Source organism: Megachile rotundata, chromosome 13, assembly GCF_050947335.1.
Source record: "Megachile rotundata isolate GNS110a chromosome 13, iyMegRotu1, whole genome shotgun sequence".
NCBI classification, from domain to species: Eukaryota; Metazoa; Arthropoda; class Insecta; order Hymenoptera; family Megachilidae; genus Megachile; species Megachile rotundata.
In genome coordinates this window covers 14,673,479-14,692,871 of record NC_134995.1, presented here as the reverse complement: position 1 = coordinate 14,692,871, position 19,393 = coordinate 14,673,479, and the positions used below count along the sequence as shown (strand labels likewise).

General features: G+C 41.2%; 3 protein-coding genes across 11 annotated transcripts in view; 1 reads left to right on the top strand and 2 right to left on the bottom strand.

Annotated features, from left to right (window-relative positions):
- Positions 1 to 14,781, top strand: part of LOC100878229 (disintegrin and metalloproteinase domain-containing protein 10) — a 29,412-nt gene extending 14,631 nt beyond the window's left edge. For 2 of the 8 annotated variants that reach the window (XM_012288555.2, XM_076538827.1), the window contains 13 exons: positions 5,744 to 5,987; positions 6,763 to 6,897; positions 7,096 to 7,283; positions 7,563 to 7,703; positions 7,816 to 7,940; positions 8,114 to 8,242; positions 8,494 to 8,662; positions 8,885 to 9,054; positions 9,123 to 9,290; positions 9,401 to 9,528; positions 9,613 to 9,727; positions 9,808 to 9,942; positions 10,330 to 14,781. In XM_012288555.2, the coding sequence (XP_012143945.2) occupies positions 5,744 to 5,987; positions 6,763 to 6,897; positions 7,096 to 7,283; positions 7,563 to 7,703; positions 7,816 to 7,940; positions 8,114 to 8,242; positions 8,494 to 8,662; positions 8,885 to 9,054; positions 9,123 to 9,290; positions 9,401 to 9,528; positions 9,613 to 9,727; positions 9,808 to 9,942; positions 10,330 to 11,379 (2,897 nt within the window). In that variant the 3' untranslated portion in view covers positions 11,380 to 14,781. Of the gene's footprint in view, positions 1 to 5,743; positions 5,988 to 6,762; positions 6,898 to 7,095; positions 7,284 to 7,562; positions 7,704 to 7,815; positions 7,941 to 8,113; positions 8,243 to 8,493; positions 8,663 to 8,884; positions 9,055 to 9,122; positions 9,291 to 9,400; positions 9,529 to 9,612; positions 9,728 to 9,807; positions 9,943 to 10,052; positions 10,093 to 10,329 lie in introns of all 8 variants that reach the window. The other 6 variants (XM_076538828.1, XM_012288556.2, XM_012288557.2 and 3 more) reach the window with 6 other exon arrangements.
- Positions 14,782 to 14,783: 2 nt separating this feature from the next.
- LOC100878114 (uncharacterized) lies at positions 14,784 to 16,456 on the bottom strand. Its single transcript, XM_003704703.3, has 5 exons — positions 16,172 to 16,456; positions 15,604 to 16,097; positions 15,343 to 15,540; positions 15,132 to 15,270; positions 14,784 to 15,070 (listed from the first exon to the last, which is right to left on the bottom strand). Exons 1-5 carry the CDS (start codon positions 16,428 to 16,430, stop codon positions 14,871 to 14,873), a joined length of 1,290 nt encoding a protein of 429 aa, XP_003704751.2. The 5' UTR covers positions 16,431 to 16,456; the 3' UTR covers positions 14,784 to 14,870.
- A 137-nt stretch (positions 16,457 to 16,593) lies between these two features.
- On the bottom strand, positions 16,594 to 19,391 carry abs (ATP-dependent RNA helicase abstrakt). Of its 2 annotated transcripts, XM_003704723.3 has the most exons (10): positions 19,250 to 19,391; positions 18,897 to 19,170; positions 18,482 to 18,827; positions 18,263 to 18,396; positions 18,034 to 18,190; positions 17,804 to 17,966; positions 17,433 to 17,733; positions 17,204 to 17,353; positions 16,948 to 17,130; positions 16,594 to 16,878 (listed from the first exon to the last, which is right to left on the bottom strand). In XM_003704723.3, exons 1-10 carry the CDS (start codon positions 19,280 to 19,282, stop codon positions 16,742 to 16,744), a joined length of 1,878 nt encoding a protein of 625 aa, XP_003704771.1. In that variant the 5' UTR covers positions 19,283 to 19,391; the 3' UTR covers positions 16,594 to 16,741. The 2 variants fall into 2 exon arrangements, with proteins under 2 accessions (XP_003704771.1, XP_012143951.1); XM_012288561.2 differs by lacking the exon at positions 19,250 to 19,391 and having other exon boundaries at positions 18,897 to 19,176.
- Between the last annotated feature and the right edge of the window lie 2 nt (positions 19,392 to 19,393).

The following is a 19,393-nucleotide window of genomic DNA, read 5'->3' as shown; positions in this document are numbered from 1 at the left end:
TTGTTTGGTGGTAGAAAAAAATATTGGACGAACGCGTGAAAACAGGGTGCACGGATGATTCAAATCAATGCGCCGTCGATTGGGCGTAATTCGATTGTTAATCAATAAAACAAGCTCGTTGGGCATATTTTCTGTGTATCTGTTCGGTGACGATGGCGTTTGTTGCGCGTATTGTTCGCGATTCCGTTCGCGGACCGTCCCTCTAACTGTTCGCCAACTAAATTGGATTTTTCCACTAACGAGCGTCAGAGCTTTTCTCCGTAAAAGCGGCCGGTTGGCTCCGTGAAAGCTCCTCTGCTTGCACACACCCCTAAACCCTCTCCACTCACCCTCTTTGCTCTCTTCCGTTTCCTCTTGCTCTCGCTTGAACCCTCCCCGGTTCGCGTTGCTCACTCTTTGCACCACCTGATCGGACTCCACTCGTCTATTTTTTTCTTTTCCAATTTTTTGTTTCACTCTTTTCTGCCTATATTCTGCAGCCTTCAAACATTTTTTTTCTTCTTTCTGTCCGATTCCGGCTCCTCTCCGAGGCTGAATGAAATGAAATTAGAACGGATTCCAATAATTCGTATTTCGCCTCGAAATAGAATATTTCCTGCTCCGTTAATTGAAGGAGAAAGGAGGAGTTGATTATTCTTTTGCCGTGCAGTTTATGAAGAATCCAACGACAGAGGGGACATCGGACGGTTTAATTAAAAGCACGGTCTGTAATAATGAATTTTCGTTGAGCTGAATCGGAGAACATTATCGACCCCGTCTGAATTTCTTATGGGAGCGAGTGTTCGAAAGTGCACGACCTAAATATCTTCGTTATGTTCAAAAATACAGGAACCGGCGTTAATCGAACGTTCGGAAAGACGAATAAATGATCAAAAGCGAATTAACGCGATCGACTTTGATCCGCTACGATCGGTACGAAGCATCGATCGAACTCGTCCGAATTTCGAAACAAAGCGGTTTCGTGCCTGAAAAAAAGAGGGTCGGTGCAAAATTACGAATCGTAAAACGGGACTATTCAATTTTTTAGATAACCCGTGAATACGTGATTCGTGGGTAAAAGGTTAAATTAACTGATTCTTTTGGATTATTCTCGTGCAGTATAGCATGGAATAACGAGAGAAAAGAGAGCGGAAAGTACATTCCTTTTCTCTTTTCGTCGGCCTCTTCTCGAATTAAAGCGAATTAACCGGACTCTTCCTCGACGGCTGACTCTTACTCGGCCACCGCGAACTGGAATATTGCGTTGAAGCCTGGCCCCGAAGAAATGGGTCAATTACGCTCGGGAAGAGTTTGCAGCTGATTTTAACGCGGCTGAACGTAGCCAGGCGATCCATGCCGTGGATTTGCAGCATTCGAAACTCCCGTTGCGAATTTTCAGCCAAATTGAATCGCTACTATGCTTGTTTCTAACGAAAAATCTTTTCGCTCGCTTAAAAACCTTAAGAGCTCTAACAGTTTCGATAAACGTTTTCAATTTTTCGCGACTCGGTTTGTTACTACCGAGCAATCGAGCGGATAAACAGATACCTAGGCATTCGTGTGTATCGGTTGCCTAACTATTCGATATCGAGGTAATTGAATGTGTAGGTACAAGTGTGATCGGAGGTCAAAGAACGCCTTGTTATCGACGAACAACTGATCAATTAAAAGCTGAATAGTTGATGAACGATTCAGAGCTCGAACACAGGTAAGCATCGCACACACGTTCCGACATCGATACGACCTCAAACCCGTGATGAAATTGTCTGCGATGCTAATGAAACGTTGGGAACATTTTCTAAGAATGTCCGATTCCACTAGCTATCCTTGAAACAGTTCCCTCGCTGCATCCTGCGAACGTTCTATTCTTTTCGACCCTATTCTCTCACCGATTATACACCGTTGCACAATATTATCGTTTATCTCGTAGGTTCGAAGCAACGCTTGCCTGGCTGCCCTCGAATTTACTTTCGATTCGAACGTATCATTTTTGCGACAAATAGTCGCCTCTCGTATCGAAATTATCAACGATAGTTGTACTCCATCCACGTTAGTTGCAACGTTAAACTGCTAAAATCACGATCTCGCTAAAAAAATTGGCAAGATGGTAAGATTCTATTCTGTTCGCGATCGTCGAACGAACGATAAACTTACGGTTGTTAAAGTTTCCCGCGGTGGAACATACGATCTCGTTATCGACTCCGAAATCTGAACGATCACGCTCGCTAGCGAATCCTCGGGCTTAACGTTTATTATGTAATTACGTATTCCTTCGATGTTTTTCAAGGATACCCGAGCGCATCCTCTTCCGTCCCTTTTTTCCCGCCAAGCTCGGTACACTAATCGCATTAGTGAAACGTGATTTCTCCGGCAACGCTTGGAAATAATTTCACGCCAGACAGGATTTTTAACGGTGACCCCACGGAGAGGGATCGTTCGTTTATTTCTTTCTTTTCTTCCCTTCAGAAAAATTGAAAGAGAAAACGCAACGCGCGGATAACTTCCACCCATTTATTACTATAAGCTACGTTTCTGAAATTTATCTACTTACGAGGGAACGCTCTTTATACCGTTACACGATAAAGCAAGGAAATTCCATGCTAGTTTTACAGTCCGGTAGGCCTTTGATTAACAATGAAAATTTGCAGACTGCTTGGTTTTTAATTTAGCTGTGGAAATTTGCGAAAAGGTCGAGAGGAATAAACCGTAAAAATTTGTACGAAATTTATACTTGACTTTCCATAGAATTTTTATCGCGATTTTTAATAATAATAATTTGTTCCTTCCACATAATGTGATTTATTGAAAAGACATTGTATCGTTGGGCATTGGATTTGGCCAGCGCCGAAAAGGGTTAATTCGATGCATGAAATTGGATCGAATTAACCCTGGTTGTCCCCCATCGACCGCGGAAACAAAAGCCGGGTCGGGAAATTCGATGGGGGACTCGTTGATTTTCTTCCCATTCTCTGGGGTACTATCCTGGTCTTTTGTTTTCATCATTTTCCAACGAGGATAAAAGGAAAGTTTCCAACACCGTGGGTTGTCGATGCATTACAGTTTTACCATATTAAATTGACGAATCGACTTTCATTCGCCGACACCTTTGTTCGATAATAACTGTTCGCATCCGCTAATTCTAGATTGGCATACTAATCAGGAAGCAACACTTTTATATCCATCGGTATAATACCACGTAATTCTATTAGCGTAATACTATCATGTAACTACTCTTCTCGAACCTCGGTACACCTCTATGTAAACTTGTTTTTCGCAAGTTGCACTCCATTATTACAGAGTTTTGCGTAATATAAGTCCGAATAATTGAATTGCGAAGACTTATACAGGATTCTTAAGACTTCTTACGTGTCGTAAGACCGTCGAAGGTGAATTTACTTGACTTTGGTACACTCCCGATTGATCGAAATTCGTCTTTCGATTCGATGAAACTTAATCGAGCTATCTCGAGGAAAACGAATTTAGAAATTCTTGTCGACGGAATCTTACAACCGCGTTTCCACGATATGCAAAATCGCGTTTCGCTAGTTAAATGTTTTTAGATCGCGTGCGCGCGTACGGTGTGTATTTTCCACGGAATCGTTTGAACGAATGATATCGAGCGTATGTAAATAGGCCGATCCAATCGAGACAGTCGGAGAAGCTCGCAAATTTTACCGAATATAGTATCGTACACGAAAATGGTTCGAATCGATTTCGAGATGAAGCCGAGAGTAAAAGAAACGAGTCCGAGATAAAAAAGAATCCGAATTTTATATGCACCGCGAATTTGTGCAGGATTAAATGATCTCGTGAAAATGGCAGCGTTTGCGCGAGGGTTTAAAAGGGAGAACACAGATCGGCGGTCGAGGGATAAACAGGAAAATTTGTCCGGATGTATCGCGAGGTAATGAGAGCGTACTTTTCTTTTCGCGCTTGATTGCCAGTGTTCGAGGGAGAAATTTTCGATTTTCTCTTAAATGGTAATTTCATTGGTCCCGTAGTTGTGCATCAGGAGATCGTTCGAGCCGGAGAACCCTTTGTTCAATCGTTTCCTTTGTTAGAGGGTATCGATTAGCATGAGGGGTGAATTTACCCATCGGGGGATTTAAAACACTTAATTGCAGGGAAAAAGCCTTTCGATAATTCGTTTGTTCGTTCCGCTGTCTGCCGAGCTATATTTCTTTCCGTGGCCCGCGATGAATCCCGTCTTTAATTCGATAATTAACTCCATTCCCTCCGAGACCTTTCTATTACAATTTCTTTTATACCTCATCGGGAATGTACGGATGTAGACATGTGGGTAACACAACGCGTACGCTTCGAAATTTTTCGACCTACTTTTCCGTCGTATCGAAGAAACGATGCGCCCGGAAATTATGAAATCGACGGAACGGTGTAATTCTCGAGAAAGAAGACAGCTATGACGGAAATGGATACCATTCTTTCGTCGCTCGTTCGCTTTGTCTTCTTCTCGCTACGGCGCTTCGACAACGATGAGACAATTTTCGATTCGAGAGTTTGCTTCGGAAATCTATCGCTTCACCCGGAAGCGAAACCCCCGACGAAGGTGGAGACACGGAACGAAGTTATCCCCGAGTTCCCTGAATCTAAATAGACGACGACTCGCTCGATTTCCGTGCGAATAGCCAATTACTGGAATAAACGTAGTCGCTACGGGAAAAGCAGAGGGTTGATTTTAACTTTAACAAGGATTTCAGTGGATTCTAAAGGAGATGTTTCTTTTCATTGTAACTTTGACGACTCGTACATCTCGCAACTTCGTATACTTCGTTACTTAGGTATTTAACCATTCGCGTATACGTAGGTATTTGTTTCATAAATATTTCGTCGGAACCCCCACGAAATATCTTCGTTTGTTATGGGAAACAAATTCCCAAACGTGCTGCTTATTTTCCCTGACATCGCGATGTTATTCCGGAAAAAGAAACGATATTGCGTCGATAACGCACACCAGCACGGTCAATTCGTTCGAGTAGAAAAGCAAAAACGTCGATCTATCTCGCGATAAATTCTCTCGAACACAGTCCGAGTAGACGAACCCATCGTCCTGCTAGTCCTTTATGTTTCTCTCTTACGGTCCCTTCGCGGATTAGACTTTCTCCGCTTCTGTAATCCCTTCTTTCTTTTCTCTTCCTCCTTTTTTTCTCAAATCCTTTATACTGTATTTCGAGGGAAATAATTCGTGACCGTTCCCTCGGTAACAAGCGTAATTCCACGGATCGTTGTATCAGAAAATGAATTACCGTTATTTAGTCAAAGCGATTACGTACGTAGAAAATTCGAGTCCGGCACGTTTTAATACATCGACATTAATATTGATTTTGTCGAATAATTCAACTACGGAATAAAAGATGAACCTGTTGGATACATATCATTAAATATTCCATCTCGTACTCGACTAGAATGAAATATATCAAATTTACTTGACTTCGAGGCTTCAAAAATGAATATCATCGTTTCTGCGAAATGTCAATATTTTGACATGTTGGTGTGTTGTTCCGTAAAACAATAAAAAGTTTCGTTCTTTTTTACTACACCTACGGGATGATTCCGTGTCGTGGAAAAGGTCATCTCAAAAACGGCAAATGCCAAACGTTCCAGCATCGTATAGTTGAACAATATCCTTCTACTCAAAATGCGCGCAGTAAAGTCTTTAAAGGACGTTGTTCATTTATGCTATTACTCTGTATGTCGGAGCTGAAAGGAGCCCTCGAACGTTGAACCCGAATGATGCATTTTGCAGAAGACGAGAACGCGTTGGTGCAAGGTGTCGTAACGGAGGATGGCCTGTTCGACGGCACCGTCGTCACCAGATTCGAGGAATACTACATCGAGCCTACGAACCGATACCTGGACAAGCGCGAAAACACCTCGCCACCGTATCACAGTATCGCTTATCGAGCCTCGGACGTTCTCACCCCGCGACATACAATTCCGTGTGCCAGTCATCAGCTGCATCGAGAGACCCTCCGCGATTTCACGGAAAGGTGAGTGTTCGATTCGAGGAATCGATGCGTTCGAATCCCGATAATTTCTGAGGAACTAGTAAAGATTGCAACAGCTCTTTATTAATTCGTAAGACGTCGCGGATGATTCATGCATGAGAAACGATTTGCGTCTGACGCGATTTGGAAAACAGATTTCCAGAATGACTCGTAGGCAACGCGTTCGTTAATGTAACAGGATAACACATGTAAAACGTGCCAGGTAAATAATCGTGTTACGTTAACCGAGAATGAGAATGGATCTAACGAGAGAAAGGGACCAGGTTGTTGCTGAGCGTCTACACCGTCTGAGGTTTATCAACTCGGAACACCGGTGCTCCTTCGCGCTAATTTCGTTAGCAATTTCTCCGACGCATTATTCGTAGGCGTACGTTAAGCGTGCAGCTAGATCTAACGAGCTTTAAACCGCGAATCTTCAAACATTCCCGGACGAATCGTTGGCAATTAACCTTTACGAGCGTCTGCTTTAATCAGTTTAAGCGTTTCGTCTGTCACCCTTTTAGCTAACCGCGATATTTCTTCAAAATAGTCGACCGATTTATATTTAAATGGTTATTTTGTAAAAACGCTTAAAATAGAAATTTAACAGCTTAATCGTTTCAAATATTGAAGAGCTTTATTTTTGGATGTCCCAAGACAAATGCACGCGGTGCACTCGATTACCCGTGTATGTACTAAAAATTGCACGAATTAAAGTATCGATACACTCGGGTGTATCTCTGCAGACACGGAATTCGAAGCTCTGTGTATCTTTCAGGAGGAACAGTTTCGAGAACGATTCCCGAACGTATTACGAACCATTGCTCGGCGAGAAGCTCGCACTATACTCGAAGGAAAACAGCGCAAGGGTTTTAACATCGGAGAGAGAGAAAAACGTGGCACGTACAGATACGTGAGTGTTGCTCCCATAACAAAAATCACGAAAATCGAAGTATTTACTTCTTGGAATTAAAAAAAATCTTTGGGGAAAAATTGACAGTCATAGCCGTGTAATTATAGCGCGAACGAAAGGATTTGTTCGTTTCCAGCCGACATAAAAAATGATCTTTCCTGAACATCCCCCGTTGCATCTGTCGCTGTTTCGTTTCAGCAGGAACGACGGTGATCGTATCGCGAGGCATTTACACAAACGAGCAACCGTGGATCCGAGGAAAACTACCTGCATGCTCTATCTGCAAGCTGATCATCAATTTTTCGCGCGATACGGCACGGAGGAAGCTTGCATCGAGGTGATGACGAGACACGTGCAGAGGGTCAACTCGATTTACAAGCATACCGGTAAATCTAACTCTCCCGATTTCCAGCGCTGCTCGATGTCCACCAATCTAATCTGAAATACGAATTATTTCCACTCGAAAGAAACAAGACTCTCGAACTCGGTCGACGAGCATTTGTAACTTAACCGTCCGTCTTGAAATCCATCTTTAGAAGAGCTTAACTCTCGAGTAGATCCGGTTATTAGAAGGGAGAGATAGCTCGGGAAATGCTCGAGAGCTTTCGTAGGTTCGGGATACAAGTATCGACAAGGGACGCTATATTATTTCTTATTTTTTGCAGATTTTAATCAGGACGGGAGACCGGACAACATCAGTTTCATGATAAAACGCGTGAAAGTTCACAGCGAGGACGCGTTGAGGGATCCCAATTATCGATTCCCGGGAAATTACGGCGTGGAAAAGTATCTGGAACTATTCTCCGGTAAATAAGTTCTTTTTACGAAAGATCAAGGCCTCCGGAGCCTTTCGAACTTTCCAACGTTTCTGCATTCGAAGCGATTCGAGTCGACGTAATCGGTATCCTTTCGTTACAGAAGAGGATTACGACGCGTTCTGCTTAGCTTACATGTTCACATATCGCGACTTCGAGATGGGAACTCTGGGGCTCGCCTGGACCGGTGACCTGAAAAATGCTGGCGGAGTTTGCGAAAAGAACGGAGTAAGTCCAATCTAGGTGTTTATTAACCGATGTCGAGAGACTGGTCGGTAAGGCTACTATCCATCAAGAATACCGAACTAGTTGCCGTTATCTGTAGAATATGTTTCACGCATCGAGCCCATAAAAAAGAGCTTCTCTTTAAAATTAACATCTAAAACGTATAATGGTTGCAGCACTATCGCGGCAGCATGAAGTCGTTGAACACAGGAATAGTAACTTTATTGAATTACGGCAAGCACGTACCACCTGCAGTCTCTCACGTCACTTTGGCCCATGAGATTGGTCACAACTTTGGTTCGCCGGTAAGTACGACGTCACTTCGCTCTACGTAGCAACGTAACTACCTAAAATGACGAGTCTTGGCCGTTTCCCTCGGTATTACTTGGTTCGGTAAAACGGTGCATCTACTTCCACGTGCCCGTTTCCTCCGCGAGATAGCACACGACCGTGCCTTTCTTTCGGCCTACGTGGAAGAGAGCTTGATGCGTAGCCTGTGTTTTTCTAGGTCTGTCGATACTCGCGTAACAAAAGCCGCCACTTTACTTTGTTTCAGCACGATCCGGAACAATGCACGCCCGGCGGTGAGGATGGAAACTTCATTATGTTCGCTCGTGCTACCAGTGGCGACAAGCGTAACAATAATCGTTTCAGTCCGTGCAGCCTGAGCGCTATAAACCCAGTTTTGAATAGCAAAGCTCGATCCCCGAAGGGCTGCTTTACTGGTCAGTTTCCAATACCTACGCGTTATTTTTATACCTTTATTAATATCCAACGTCTCTCCTTTCAACGCGTAACTCGTTCAAAATATCCTTCTTTCAAAGTCCATCAAATTTTGAAACATCCTCAGAGAGTGCATCATTCCAATTGCATCCTATAAAGCACTCGGTAATATAGAGTTTACGTTGCACTCGATCGTTCGACGTAAAGGAGTACACGTGTTCCAGAACCGCAAGTGTCATTGTGCGGGAACGGCGTCGTCGAGGAAGGCGAAGAATGCGACTGCGGATGGGAAGAAGATTGCAGAGACTCGTGCTGCTTTCCTCAACGTCGGTATCCACCAGCCGGTGAGACACCGTGCACGCTCACGCCAGGGTCAATTTGCAGTCCTAGTCAAGTACGTTAATTCGAGAGAAGTCTTCGGTGCATCTTTCCTACGGTATTTCGACAATGTTGTCTTTGCAGGGTCCGTGCTGTACCGCCGAGTGTAATTTAAGATTCGGAGACAAATGCAGGGACGACAATGGTTGCCGCGACGCCAGTTTCTGCGATGGTCGAACGCCGTATTGTCCTCCTTCCATCAACAAACCCAACAAGACAATCTGTAATCGCGAATTCGTTTGCTTTATGGGAGTGAGTATTCCGTGAAACGTGTTCTGCAACGGTGATTAAAGTGTTCATAAAGTCGCGGATTTAACCGACTGTTTGCGAGCGCATAGATCAGTTAACTTCTCTCTTCGTAGGAATGTACAGGTAGTATCTGCCTCGCGTACGGATTGGAATCTTGCCAGTGTCTACCAGGACCAAATGATCTACAGACGAAAGCTTGCGAACTTTGTTGCCGTCTTCCCGGCGAGAATCAGCCTTGTTTGTACGATATCATACATGTTCTTCTTTTATTTATCTTAACCAGAATTGAAAGGTAAACTATTGACGATGATTCTCACACCGACAGATCATCTTTCGATTGGAACTCTCCACCCTACGACATACCGGACATGTTCTCGAAGCCGGGAACACCGTGCAACGATTACAACGGGTACTGCGATGTCTTCCAGAAATGTCGAGAGGTACCATGATAATTGAAATAATAAATAATGGAACCATCCAATTCGTTCGATTATGTTAAATATGAATATCCGATGCATAGGTCGATCCGAGTGGTCCTTTGGCAACTTTGAGGAAGCTTTTATTATCGGACGAAAGTCTTGCCAATTTCCGTCGTTGGATCGTTAACCACTGGTACGCAGCTGCGCTGATCATTCTGGCTGCGATATCTCTACTGGTGCGTATTATTTTCACCTTCCATTTAATATTAATCTCTTTGCCCCATACTTTCGAATATCTATGTTTAACGGTACAATGTTACTATATGATCAATGATTTTTACGCCAGAAACGATGCAGGAGAAACTCGGATAAGAAAAGTGTCGAGAGTAAGTCTAGGGACAGAATAGAATCTATGGTGTAATCAGCTAGCTATGTTCATAGAATCCCTGAGGAATTATCGTAAACTTGCCTTTAACGTTTCGAAAGCTTTTCATTATCGAATATGCAAACATGCTAGCAGTATCGTAGTCTCGTATGGACATTACGCTACTGTATTCAACAACGGTAGAACGAACTGTGTGTCACCGTCGATGCTTCTCACATATGGCGTTTCATGTACGTAGGTGGTGAGCATGCGACTGTTGGGCAAACGACCGGATCCGAAGCTCAAGTCGGTCACGATAATACACAGCTCGACGACGGAAACGGTACGTCTTCCGCCAGAAGGGACAGAGGGTGTCACGGTACACCCACCAGCGGTGCGTGCGAAGCTTCCGCTCAGCAGAAAAGTGAGGGAGAAGAGGAGACACCGAAAGCATAAGGATTCGCACGCGAACTCGGCCGATAAAGCCGGCAAAGATGCGTCGAAGAAGAAGAAGCAGTCGCAGCCCCAGACGAAGAGGACATCCGCGAATCCCAACGAGGACTTCACTAGAAAAAGATCGGCAGAGGGTACGACGGCGGTGACCCAGGAGAATAAACGAAAGAAGACCTTCTCTGCTCGGGATAAGCAAAATTCGTCCAGTAACGCGGCAAACAGTTCGGACAACGAAAAACGGAAACGCAAGAAGCAACACAAGAAGGAAGTGATCGACTACTCGGCGATTCAGACCGAGAAGGAAACCGAGCCAAACGCTGATCCGAAAAGCAAAGTCCGTTCCTGGTTACTGGCGTCGTCTCATTGTCGACCAGACGCGACGAGAACGAACGCGAACGGTTTGCCAAAGAGTAAATCGACTCCTGTAGGTCTGACCAGCGCGGGGACTAGGTTACCGGCCACCAGACAAGTAACATCGAGAAGGCCGACCGAACCTAGGGATCCGAAGCTCACGGTCAACCCTGTCGCGCGCAAAGAGAGAGCTAAATTGCAAGTGATTTATAAACCGCCGTTTAAATTCAGCGTGAAGCTACGAAAGTCGGACAAGGTGGCACAGGTGCCTGCCCTGGTGGCAAACGCGAGCAGCAGACCAAAGCTTCCGAGAACGGGCGTGCTTTTGAAGACGGTGAAGAAGAAGGACAGAGTCAGAATAGGCAGGGCCAGACAAATAGCACCTACAGGGATCGGAAACGGTGCGGGTGATTTACCTGAACCGGCCAATTCTGATTTACACACTGTTCCTTCCGACTTGGAGGTGCTGCTGTCCGAGAGCGAGTTCCTCTTCTCGGATACGTGACCGCGGTGAACGAACGACGATTTATCGGATCTATTTAGAGGAATCTTTGCAACAGGAGGAAACTTGTATGGATAGAAAAGGACAAATTTGGTGCACCGAGAAATCCCGTCCGACTAATTACGAGTGGACATTTCGCATGCCATCCTCTGGTTCGATTTCGGTTTCGCCAACAACAAGCGCAACGATCGATTAGAATAAGAAATCAAAATAGGAAGCTGCTTGTTGCCGGTGAAACTGCGCGTGAAACAACCAGGTCCATTTTATCGCGTTAGTTTTAATGGCTGCTGGACGTGTTTTCTTAAAGCGTAACCCCGAACGAGCTTCTTCCGTTCTAGCTGAAATGTATTTTTTTAAGAGTAAGTACGCGTGACGAGAAGCAGGCAATACATACGCGTCCTGTACGCTTTTCGCTGTTTTTCTACGTCTTCCTAGCGATAAGACGACGTTTATCTCCGTGAATCCTCGTTCTCGATCGATTGTCGTGATCGATCGATCAAACGGACACACGCGCGTTTTAATGGAAGTGCTAGTTAAACGATCCAAGCCAAGTTTTCTTCTTCCAAAGAAAAGGGGCCAAATTATATTCATCCTTTTTAAAAAGGATTACCGCAATCGTGGGTGCAGAGAAGGCAGAAGAGATTCGAGTCTTAGCAAGGATCTGCTTTAGCCTAGAAATTTCCTTTCGCCGAAGGTCGATTTGTTCATTCGTTTGCGATCGCAGGGCTTCACCGTTCAGGGATCAGCGTTCGATCGGATCGAATAGCGAATTTTCATAGGTGATCTATCGACGTATTTTCAAGAGGATAAGAGATACTTTAAACTATTTACTATTATCGTGCCTATCGTACACCGCTGCTCGAAACTTGGGAAAAGGGATCTCGCGGTCGGAAGAGAACTTTCGTTTGTTTTTTCTTTAAGTTTTCCTTGGCGACACAATAGTTGTGAGAAGAACAGCAAGTTCGTAGGTAGCTGCTTTACGAATCTCCCCTTCAAAAAGAACAACAATACCGAACAATATTTCATCGCCTGCGCTTGCTGTTGATCTAACATACTATTCTCATGGTTCCTATTTCCGGCAACTCCTAATCGTGGTGTAAACCTTGCCGGAATATTTGCATTTCCAATGCGTAAAGTGATGAGAAAACTCGTCGAGCTATTTATATTTTTGAGACTGTATACAAGATACGAGACTTAACGATGCGCATTCCGATAAGTTTTCCATGAGTTTCATTACATTCCTTCGCTTAAGTGTTGAAAACGATCGAAACTTAACGTGAAGTAGCTTCATCAAATCTTTTGTTACTATCGTGCGGTGCTATTAGTCCATATGCTTAATACTGTACGAAAATAATTTTGCGTCCGTGAAAACATTCCTTGTCGCTTTTGCCTCGTTTCATTTATATTAAACAATGATTAGTATTCTAACTTAACTTTTAACCCTTATTTCACCGAGGCAAAAGGGTTCAACCTATGCACGTCCAATCGAATTTAAGTTCCCTTCGTTCGCGGATCAATCTACTCTTATCCTTTGCTGAAATCAATCGAAAATCTAGTACTCAAGTTTATCTCGGTACGCTCTTGTTCGCTTAATCCTTCATTAAAGATCTCATTGGTCTTAAGTAGCATTAAAGGTAGCTCATCAATTTCATGCAAACTTCTACGAAACGTACTTCGAGACTTGCGAGAATTATCTGTTCAAAAAAGTACTTGTACGCAAAATAGTAACATATGTTTTAACGAATTTTGATCATCTACGGTGGGTCTTAACATTAAGTGATAAAGGTGGGCAAACCTATACTCCGAAATCCATAATTATAAGAAAATAATTAAGAACAGATTATACGCAAAGTGATTCGAACATAGGAACTCTGTCGAGTGAAAAATTTTGCAAGAATGGTGAAGTTCCATTTCCCTTGATACTGCAGTAAGGTTTTGCCAAAATTATACAATAAATCTTTCTTTAGACTTTCAACGATTAAAATATTACAGCTCTTGTAACTGTATATCCTACGATCAGTGATATAATTTTATTTACATAAGTGGAGTTCCGCCATAAATGAACTCGTGCTTCGTTTGCCCACTTCCGAGTGAAATGTTAGAGCTGCGAGTAAACTGAAAAGAAAAAAAATCCGCTTGTGTGTATACAAACGTGACATACGTGTACTTATATTTAAGGATATGTGATTTTACTTTTACATGAGTTTATATATATACACGTTTAGCGAACACGCGCGAATTAATGGTCGGTTTTTTCTTCGTAATTGGAAATTCCATTGACCAATCGACTATTTAATTCGACCGTGATTAATATTTGATTAACCCATTGGCCTAATACCATGTAAGCGAATAGTTAAGAAACAAGAATTTATTTGAATAAGCGTTGATTAACATTTATCGAGCGTAAAAGATTAATTCTGTGTTCCCCGCTTTGTTTCGCTCGAGAAAAGCTGCCGTATAAATCGTGTTAATTAAACAACAGCGAGTCAATGTAGGCAAATGGGTTGTCTAAGAAAATGTGATTTTACTTTTAAGACCAATCTGTGTTAAATTCGTGAACTTCACCGGTTCTGAACCAGTGGCCATGTCGCCTGATTATCTCGTTGTTTATATCCATCGATGTTTCACGGATTTTTCAATTTTATCGATCACAAAAGTGAGCTATAGGTCAGAGCCGAACATCGAACAACCACTTCGATGAGTGAAGATACATAAATTCCATAGATTTAAGATATAACGTAGTGTCGAACTCGTAGTATACCCGTATCGAAGTTTACGATCATCTTCCTCGAAAGGAAACGACGAAATAATTTTTCTACGATCTCAGGAATGTTCGTTTTACGAATTGATTTTCAGAGTGTCATCGTTTCCCAACACGCAATGTTTTTAACTAATAGTTACTAATCTACTTGTTGTCGTTACGAAACGATTGATTAATTAGTTTATAAGCGACCATGGCAACTGTCAACCGAGAAAAACTAACGTTCATACTTGTAGTCATTTCTAACACTCGGGTGCTTCTGACATAGTTATTTCAACCCCTTCTCTTTTTCAAATTCTTCAAGAAAAAAAAATCAACGAGTCAAACGATAGGATTGAATTCGTAATTTTCAAGAACAGAAGGGGTGAAAGATCGCTCGAGGAATTTATTTGCCTCGACCGACAAATAAAATCTGGCAGGAAGAACAGAATTCGTTAACCGGTTGTTCCCGTCTGATTTTCCAGTGTTGGAACACTTACGAGGCGAGACTGTTAATTTATCACGTACTTATATATCCGATATAAGATGGGGCTGCTGTATTTTTACACGGACTTTGTATAAATAAGAGAGCCACGAGAGCAATGTCTTTCGCTAATCATTGTATATATCTGTATACCAATAAATAGCGTAGAAATGATCCTTAAGATGCTTGAGAATTTTTTATGAACCTAAATTCTGATTATCCGATATTGTTGTCACTGGTTAGTGACAGAGATAAAAAGAAACGAATAATCTATGTAGAGGTAGCATTCTTGTTCTCTTGAGATTTCAAAGCGTCAAGGGCAGATTCCGAGTAGCACTTCAGTTTGCGGTCCTCATCACCGTTACCCCATGTGAATAAATTTTCAGTTGCATCGATCTTTATAGAGTCTTTCGCGCGTTGCTCCCTGTTTCTAGCCATAGCTTCTTTCAACTCGTTTCGATATTGGATACCTAAAAATAAAATATAATAGTATTCCTATCTTTGTATTTAAAAGATTCTATGAAATTATACTTCTTTCGCGTCGTGCTTGAGTCTCCTGTCGTTTCCTTTCCTCTAGATTTCTTCGTTCTTCGGCCAAGTATTTGACGAAAGCCGCATCGATCTCCAACTCTTTTGCTTTCTTTTCGGCAGCGGCTTTCTGATGTTTCGCCTATGAGTTACATCTATTATCATTTGCCTGTTCAAGAAACGTAATTGATATGCAACGCGATAATAATTTTACCATGTCCTGCAATAGTTCCCCTGCAATTCGTTTCTTTTCGATTGTCAACTGCATTGTCTTTTTCATCAATTCGTCTTCTTTCTCTGCTAAGTACAATTCACGACAGATCTCCTCTCGTTCTATTCTTTTACGTTCCTCTTCCATCAAGTATTTCGATAGTTTTTCTACCATTGCTTCTTTGGCTGCACGAGTATCGCTCTGAAAATTGCAAAACGTCGGTAATATTTATGACAGACAACCTATTATTTAATTCTTTTCTACCTTTTCTTCGGCTTCTCTCTTTCGTTGGGCCTCTTTTTTGGCAATGATCCTCGAAATCTCATCGTGTTCCTGCTTCAAAACCTCCCTTCGTTTTTCCTTCCAAAATTGTCGAGTTTTAAGAAACGCCTCCTTTTCTGCTTGCAACAAAGCGGCAACTTCTCGTTTTCTTTTTTCGGCTCTTACATCCTCTTCGTGTAACGTCTCACCAACTTCTTCCATTATCTTTCGTTCTCGTTGCTTCTCTTCTGCTTCCTCGCGCAATTTACGACGATTATTTATCAGCTGGTTTTGCAGCTCTCTTCTATAATTTATCTTCTTCACTTGTTGCTCTACTGTAGAATCTTCGCTGAACCACCACCCACTGAATGACGGAGTATGTGTCTCTTCGTCTTGTTTTCGTTCTTTGATTAACTCATCGTGTATGTTCTCCAATGCACTGTTTGAAGAAGTATATTTCTTCTTCCTGGCTTTCGACGCTTCTTGATGCTCGATATCTGTATTGTAACAATAAATTGACGCGTTAATACGGCAACTTCACAACGATGTAATTAAAGTACACGCCTTTTACATTTGCGACATGACAATTCTTTAGCTAGTCGTTCCGTCAGTTCAAGTTGTTGAATTTTTAACTTAGCAGCTTCTTTAGCCTGTTGAGTTTCTTCCATTTCTGATGCTTCTTGGCGTTTTATATGACGTTCACGTAAACGCTGCTTAATTTCACTCTTATTCACTAACAATCGTCGTCGTTCCTCCATCTCGTCTTCCTTCTGCTCCTTGATTCTTTTGAAATATTCATCGTCCTTTCCATCGTCTTCGTTAAATATCATATTGCACAATTAAAACGTAGACAATTTGTTGGGAAATTAACTATTCCTTGCGTGCACTATAATCGTAGTCAAACCTCTTGACAACAAAAACATAAAAACATCGTGGACACAACCTCTATTATGTATAAGTATATCGACTTACGGGCAAAAGAAATAACTCGAATTAAATTTTATTGGCTCATTAATTATTGACAACCATTTTACGAAATTATTTACACATTTACTTTTACAATGTTTAAAACGTCTTCTTATAAAATCTAAAGAATAATTTTGTAAAAAATATATACAAAATATTGTCCAAGATTACACACTTAATAGTCAGCTGCATTGCTGGCCAGATAATCGCGGCGTCCAATATTGGATGCTTGTTTATTTTGAATGGCTTCAAGTTTGGGACAGTCTGTGATTCTATGACCAAGACCACCACAATAACTGCACCCACGTTCGTCTGAAACACAGTGAAAACAATTTAATATTTCTTCGTCTAATAACAAAAAAAAGAAATGTGATATCATACCTCCCAAATTGAGATACTTCTCGTTTTCCGAACACAGTTCCAATAAGAACGGTGGAACCTTTTGTTTTGCTTCCATAAGCAAATGTTTAAGATCGAGTAACACGGATTCATCGTTTGCTTTATTAATGAATGTTGTTGCTATTCCAGTTCGTCCAGAACGACCGGTTCTTCCGATTCTATGTACTGTACAAAAAAACGACTTACTTAATCATTAAACTAGTCACTATATAATATTTATAAAGAGGTAATAAATTACCATAGTTTTCTACATCATCTGGCATATCATAATTTATAACATGTTGTACGTCGGCAAAATCAAGACCCTTAGATGCAACGTCCGTTGCCACCAATACATCTTTTCGACCTTGTCGGAAAGCTTCTACAGAACGCGATCTTTCTTCTTGATCTGTATAAAAACACCAGTTAAACGATTAAATAAATGTTTAATAAAATATCTGAGGAAGTTATGTAAAATAGTAACAAACCTTTTCCACCGTGTATCGCTACTGCTTCAACACCTTTCAGTAATAAATATTCATGGATAGCGTCCACATCTTGTTTCTTCTCGGCAAATATAAGTACCGGTGGTGGGGTCTTTTGTAAGCATTCCAGAAGGTACACGATTTTAGCCTCTTGCTTCACATATTCAACTTCTTGTATTACATTCATAGATGCGGCACCCGCGCGACCAACATTGATCGTTACGGGTTTTACTAACGCTGAACGAGCAAAATTCTGAATTTTCTTCGGCATAGTCGCAGAAAATAATAATGTTTGTCTTTGACCCTATAAGAAATGTTTAACTTTAGCATACATATGATATGATATAAAAAGTATTACGGTAAAATATATGTACCCTAAAAAACGAGAAAATCGTTCGCACATCCTCTTCAAATCCCATATCAATCATGCGATCTGCTTCGTCCATACACAGGTAACGGCATACGCTAAGTTTTACCATCTTTTTATCTAACATGTCCATTAATCGCCCAGGAGTAGCTACCATGATATGCACGCCTCTGTAATAATATTAGTACTTTATATAATACGAAAAAATAATAAGCAAAGTACTATTAAATTACTTACTTATTAATAACTTCTAAAGATTCAGATACAGGTACACCTCCAATTGCTAAGCAACTACGTATCTCAGGACAGCCTGCTTGACGCAAACTATTTGTGTAGTGCCGAATAATATCGTAAGTTTGTTTAGCCAATTCCCGTGACGGACAGATAATTAAACCTGCAAAAAAGAGATGTAAATTATTCTTTTGTTCATACTCTTTCCTTGTTTCTACTTTTAATAGGGTTGTACCATATGGTCCTTCATTTCTTACAAATGGCATAGCTACTTCTTGCTCTAAGCAGAACATTATGATAGGTAAAACAAATACCAATGTTTTCCCACTGCCAGTGAAGGCAATGCCAATCATATCACGACCAGATAATCTGTAATATAACAAAGGAAAACAAATATTTTAAATCCACAATGCCATAAAAAATATTTACAAATATACACTAAATGTATACTAACACAGTAGGTATTCCTTGAACTTGGATAGGTGTGGGCTTAATAATACCCTTTTGTTCTAATCCATTCAAGATACCTCTGTGAAATTTCATTTCTTTAAAGCTTTTCAATGGTGGTGGAATATCATCTCCTTCTACCAAAATCCTAAGTTTTCTCCTAACTCTCTCATGCCTTGCTTCTCCAAGAGCTAGAACAGCTCTTGGAGGTCGCCAACTGGTTTTTATTGGGTCTTCATATTGAATACCCTTTGCTAATTCAGCTACACCCATTAAAGCTTTATTCTCTGCTACACTTTCTAGAATCTTTTCTTCTTCTTTCAGTTGCTTTTCCATAGCACTTTCCTTCTTAGCTGAAAATTATTATTAATTAATTACTTTATTCATAGCAAAACTGTTTAATAAATACAATGCTTATCTACCTTCTGCTAATTTTTTCAATTCAGTATGTTGATCTAAAAGAGAAATGTTTGATTTTCTTCCCCACACTTGTCCATCATCGTCATCCCCATCATCTTTCTCATTTTCACTACTACTTTTCCCAATAATACCCACAGCTGCATCATCTTTGAGTTGTCCGAGTTTACCAAGCTTAGTTAATTGTTGTTTTTTACGTTCTTTAACTGGTACATAAGGTACATAATTATCATCTACATCAAAAGGACTCTCTTCCTTTTGATCTTCTCTCCTATATCTCTGCATTGTAAAAAATCGTTATTTAATAAAGTTGAATGCATAATAATTTGTAAAACACTGAACTTAATTTTATACTAACCTTTCGCGAAGACTCCTCTTTACTTTGTTCCATTGCTTATAAGTTAGTATCAAACGCTTAGAAGTTAAAAATTAAAAGAATATGTAATTTTGGTTACATTTATTCATTTTTTAACACTCAATCTAACTTGTTCCTATTAACCTA

Bases quoted from the DNA above. Each gene is read 5' to 3' on its own strand.
- abs (XM_003704723.3), bottom strand. From the start codon at position 19,282: ATGGAACAAAGTAAAGAGGAGTCTTCGCGAAAG. The intron at 19,171-19,249 runs GTTAGTATAAAA...TTTACAATGCAG, and splicing joins AAGAGGAGTCTTCGCGAAAG to AGATATAGGAGAGAAGATCA. The intron at 17,354-17,432 runs GTTTGTTACTAT...GTTTTTATACAG, and splicing joins AGCGATACACGGTGGAAAAG to ATCAAGAAGAAAGATCGCGT.
- LOC100878114 (XM_003704703.3), bottom strand. From the start codon at position 16,430: ATGATATTTAACGAAGACGATGGAAAGGACGATGAATATTTCAAAAGA. The intron at 16,098-16,171 runs GTAAAAGGCGTG...GTTACAATACAG, and splicing joins AGAATTGTCATGTCGCAAAT to ATATCGAGCATCAAGAAGCG. The intron at 15,071-15,131 runs GTATAATTTCAT...TTTTATTTTTAG, and splicing joins TCAAGCACGACGCGAAAGAA to GTATCCAATATCGAAACGAG.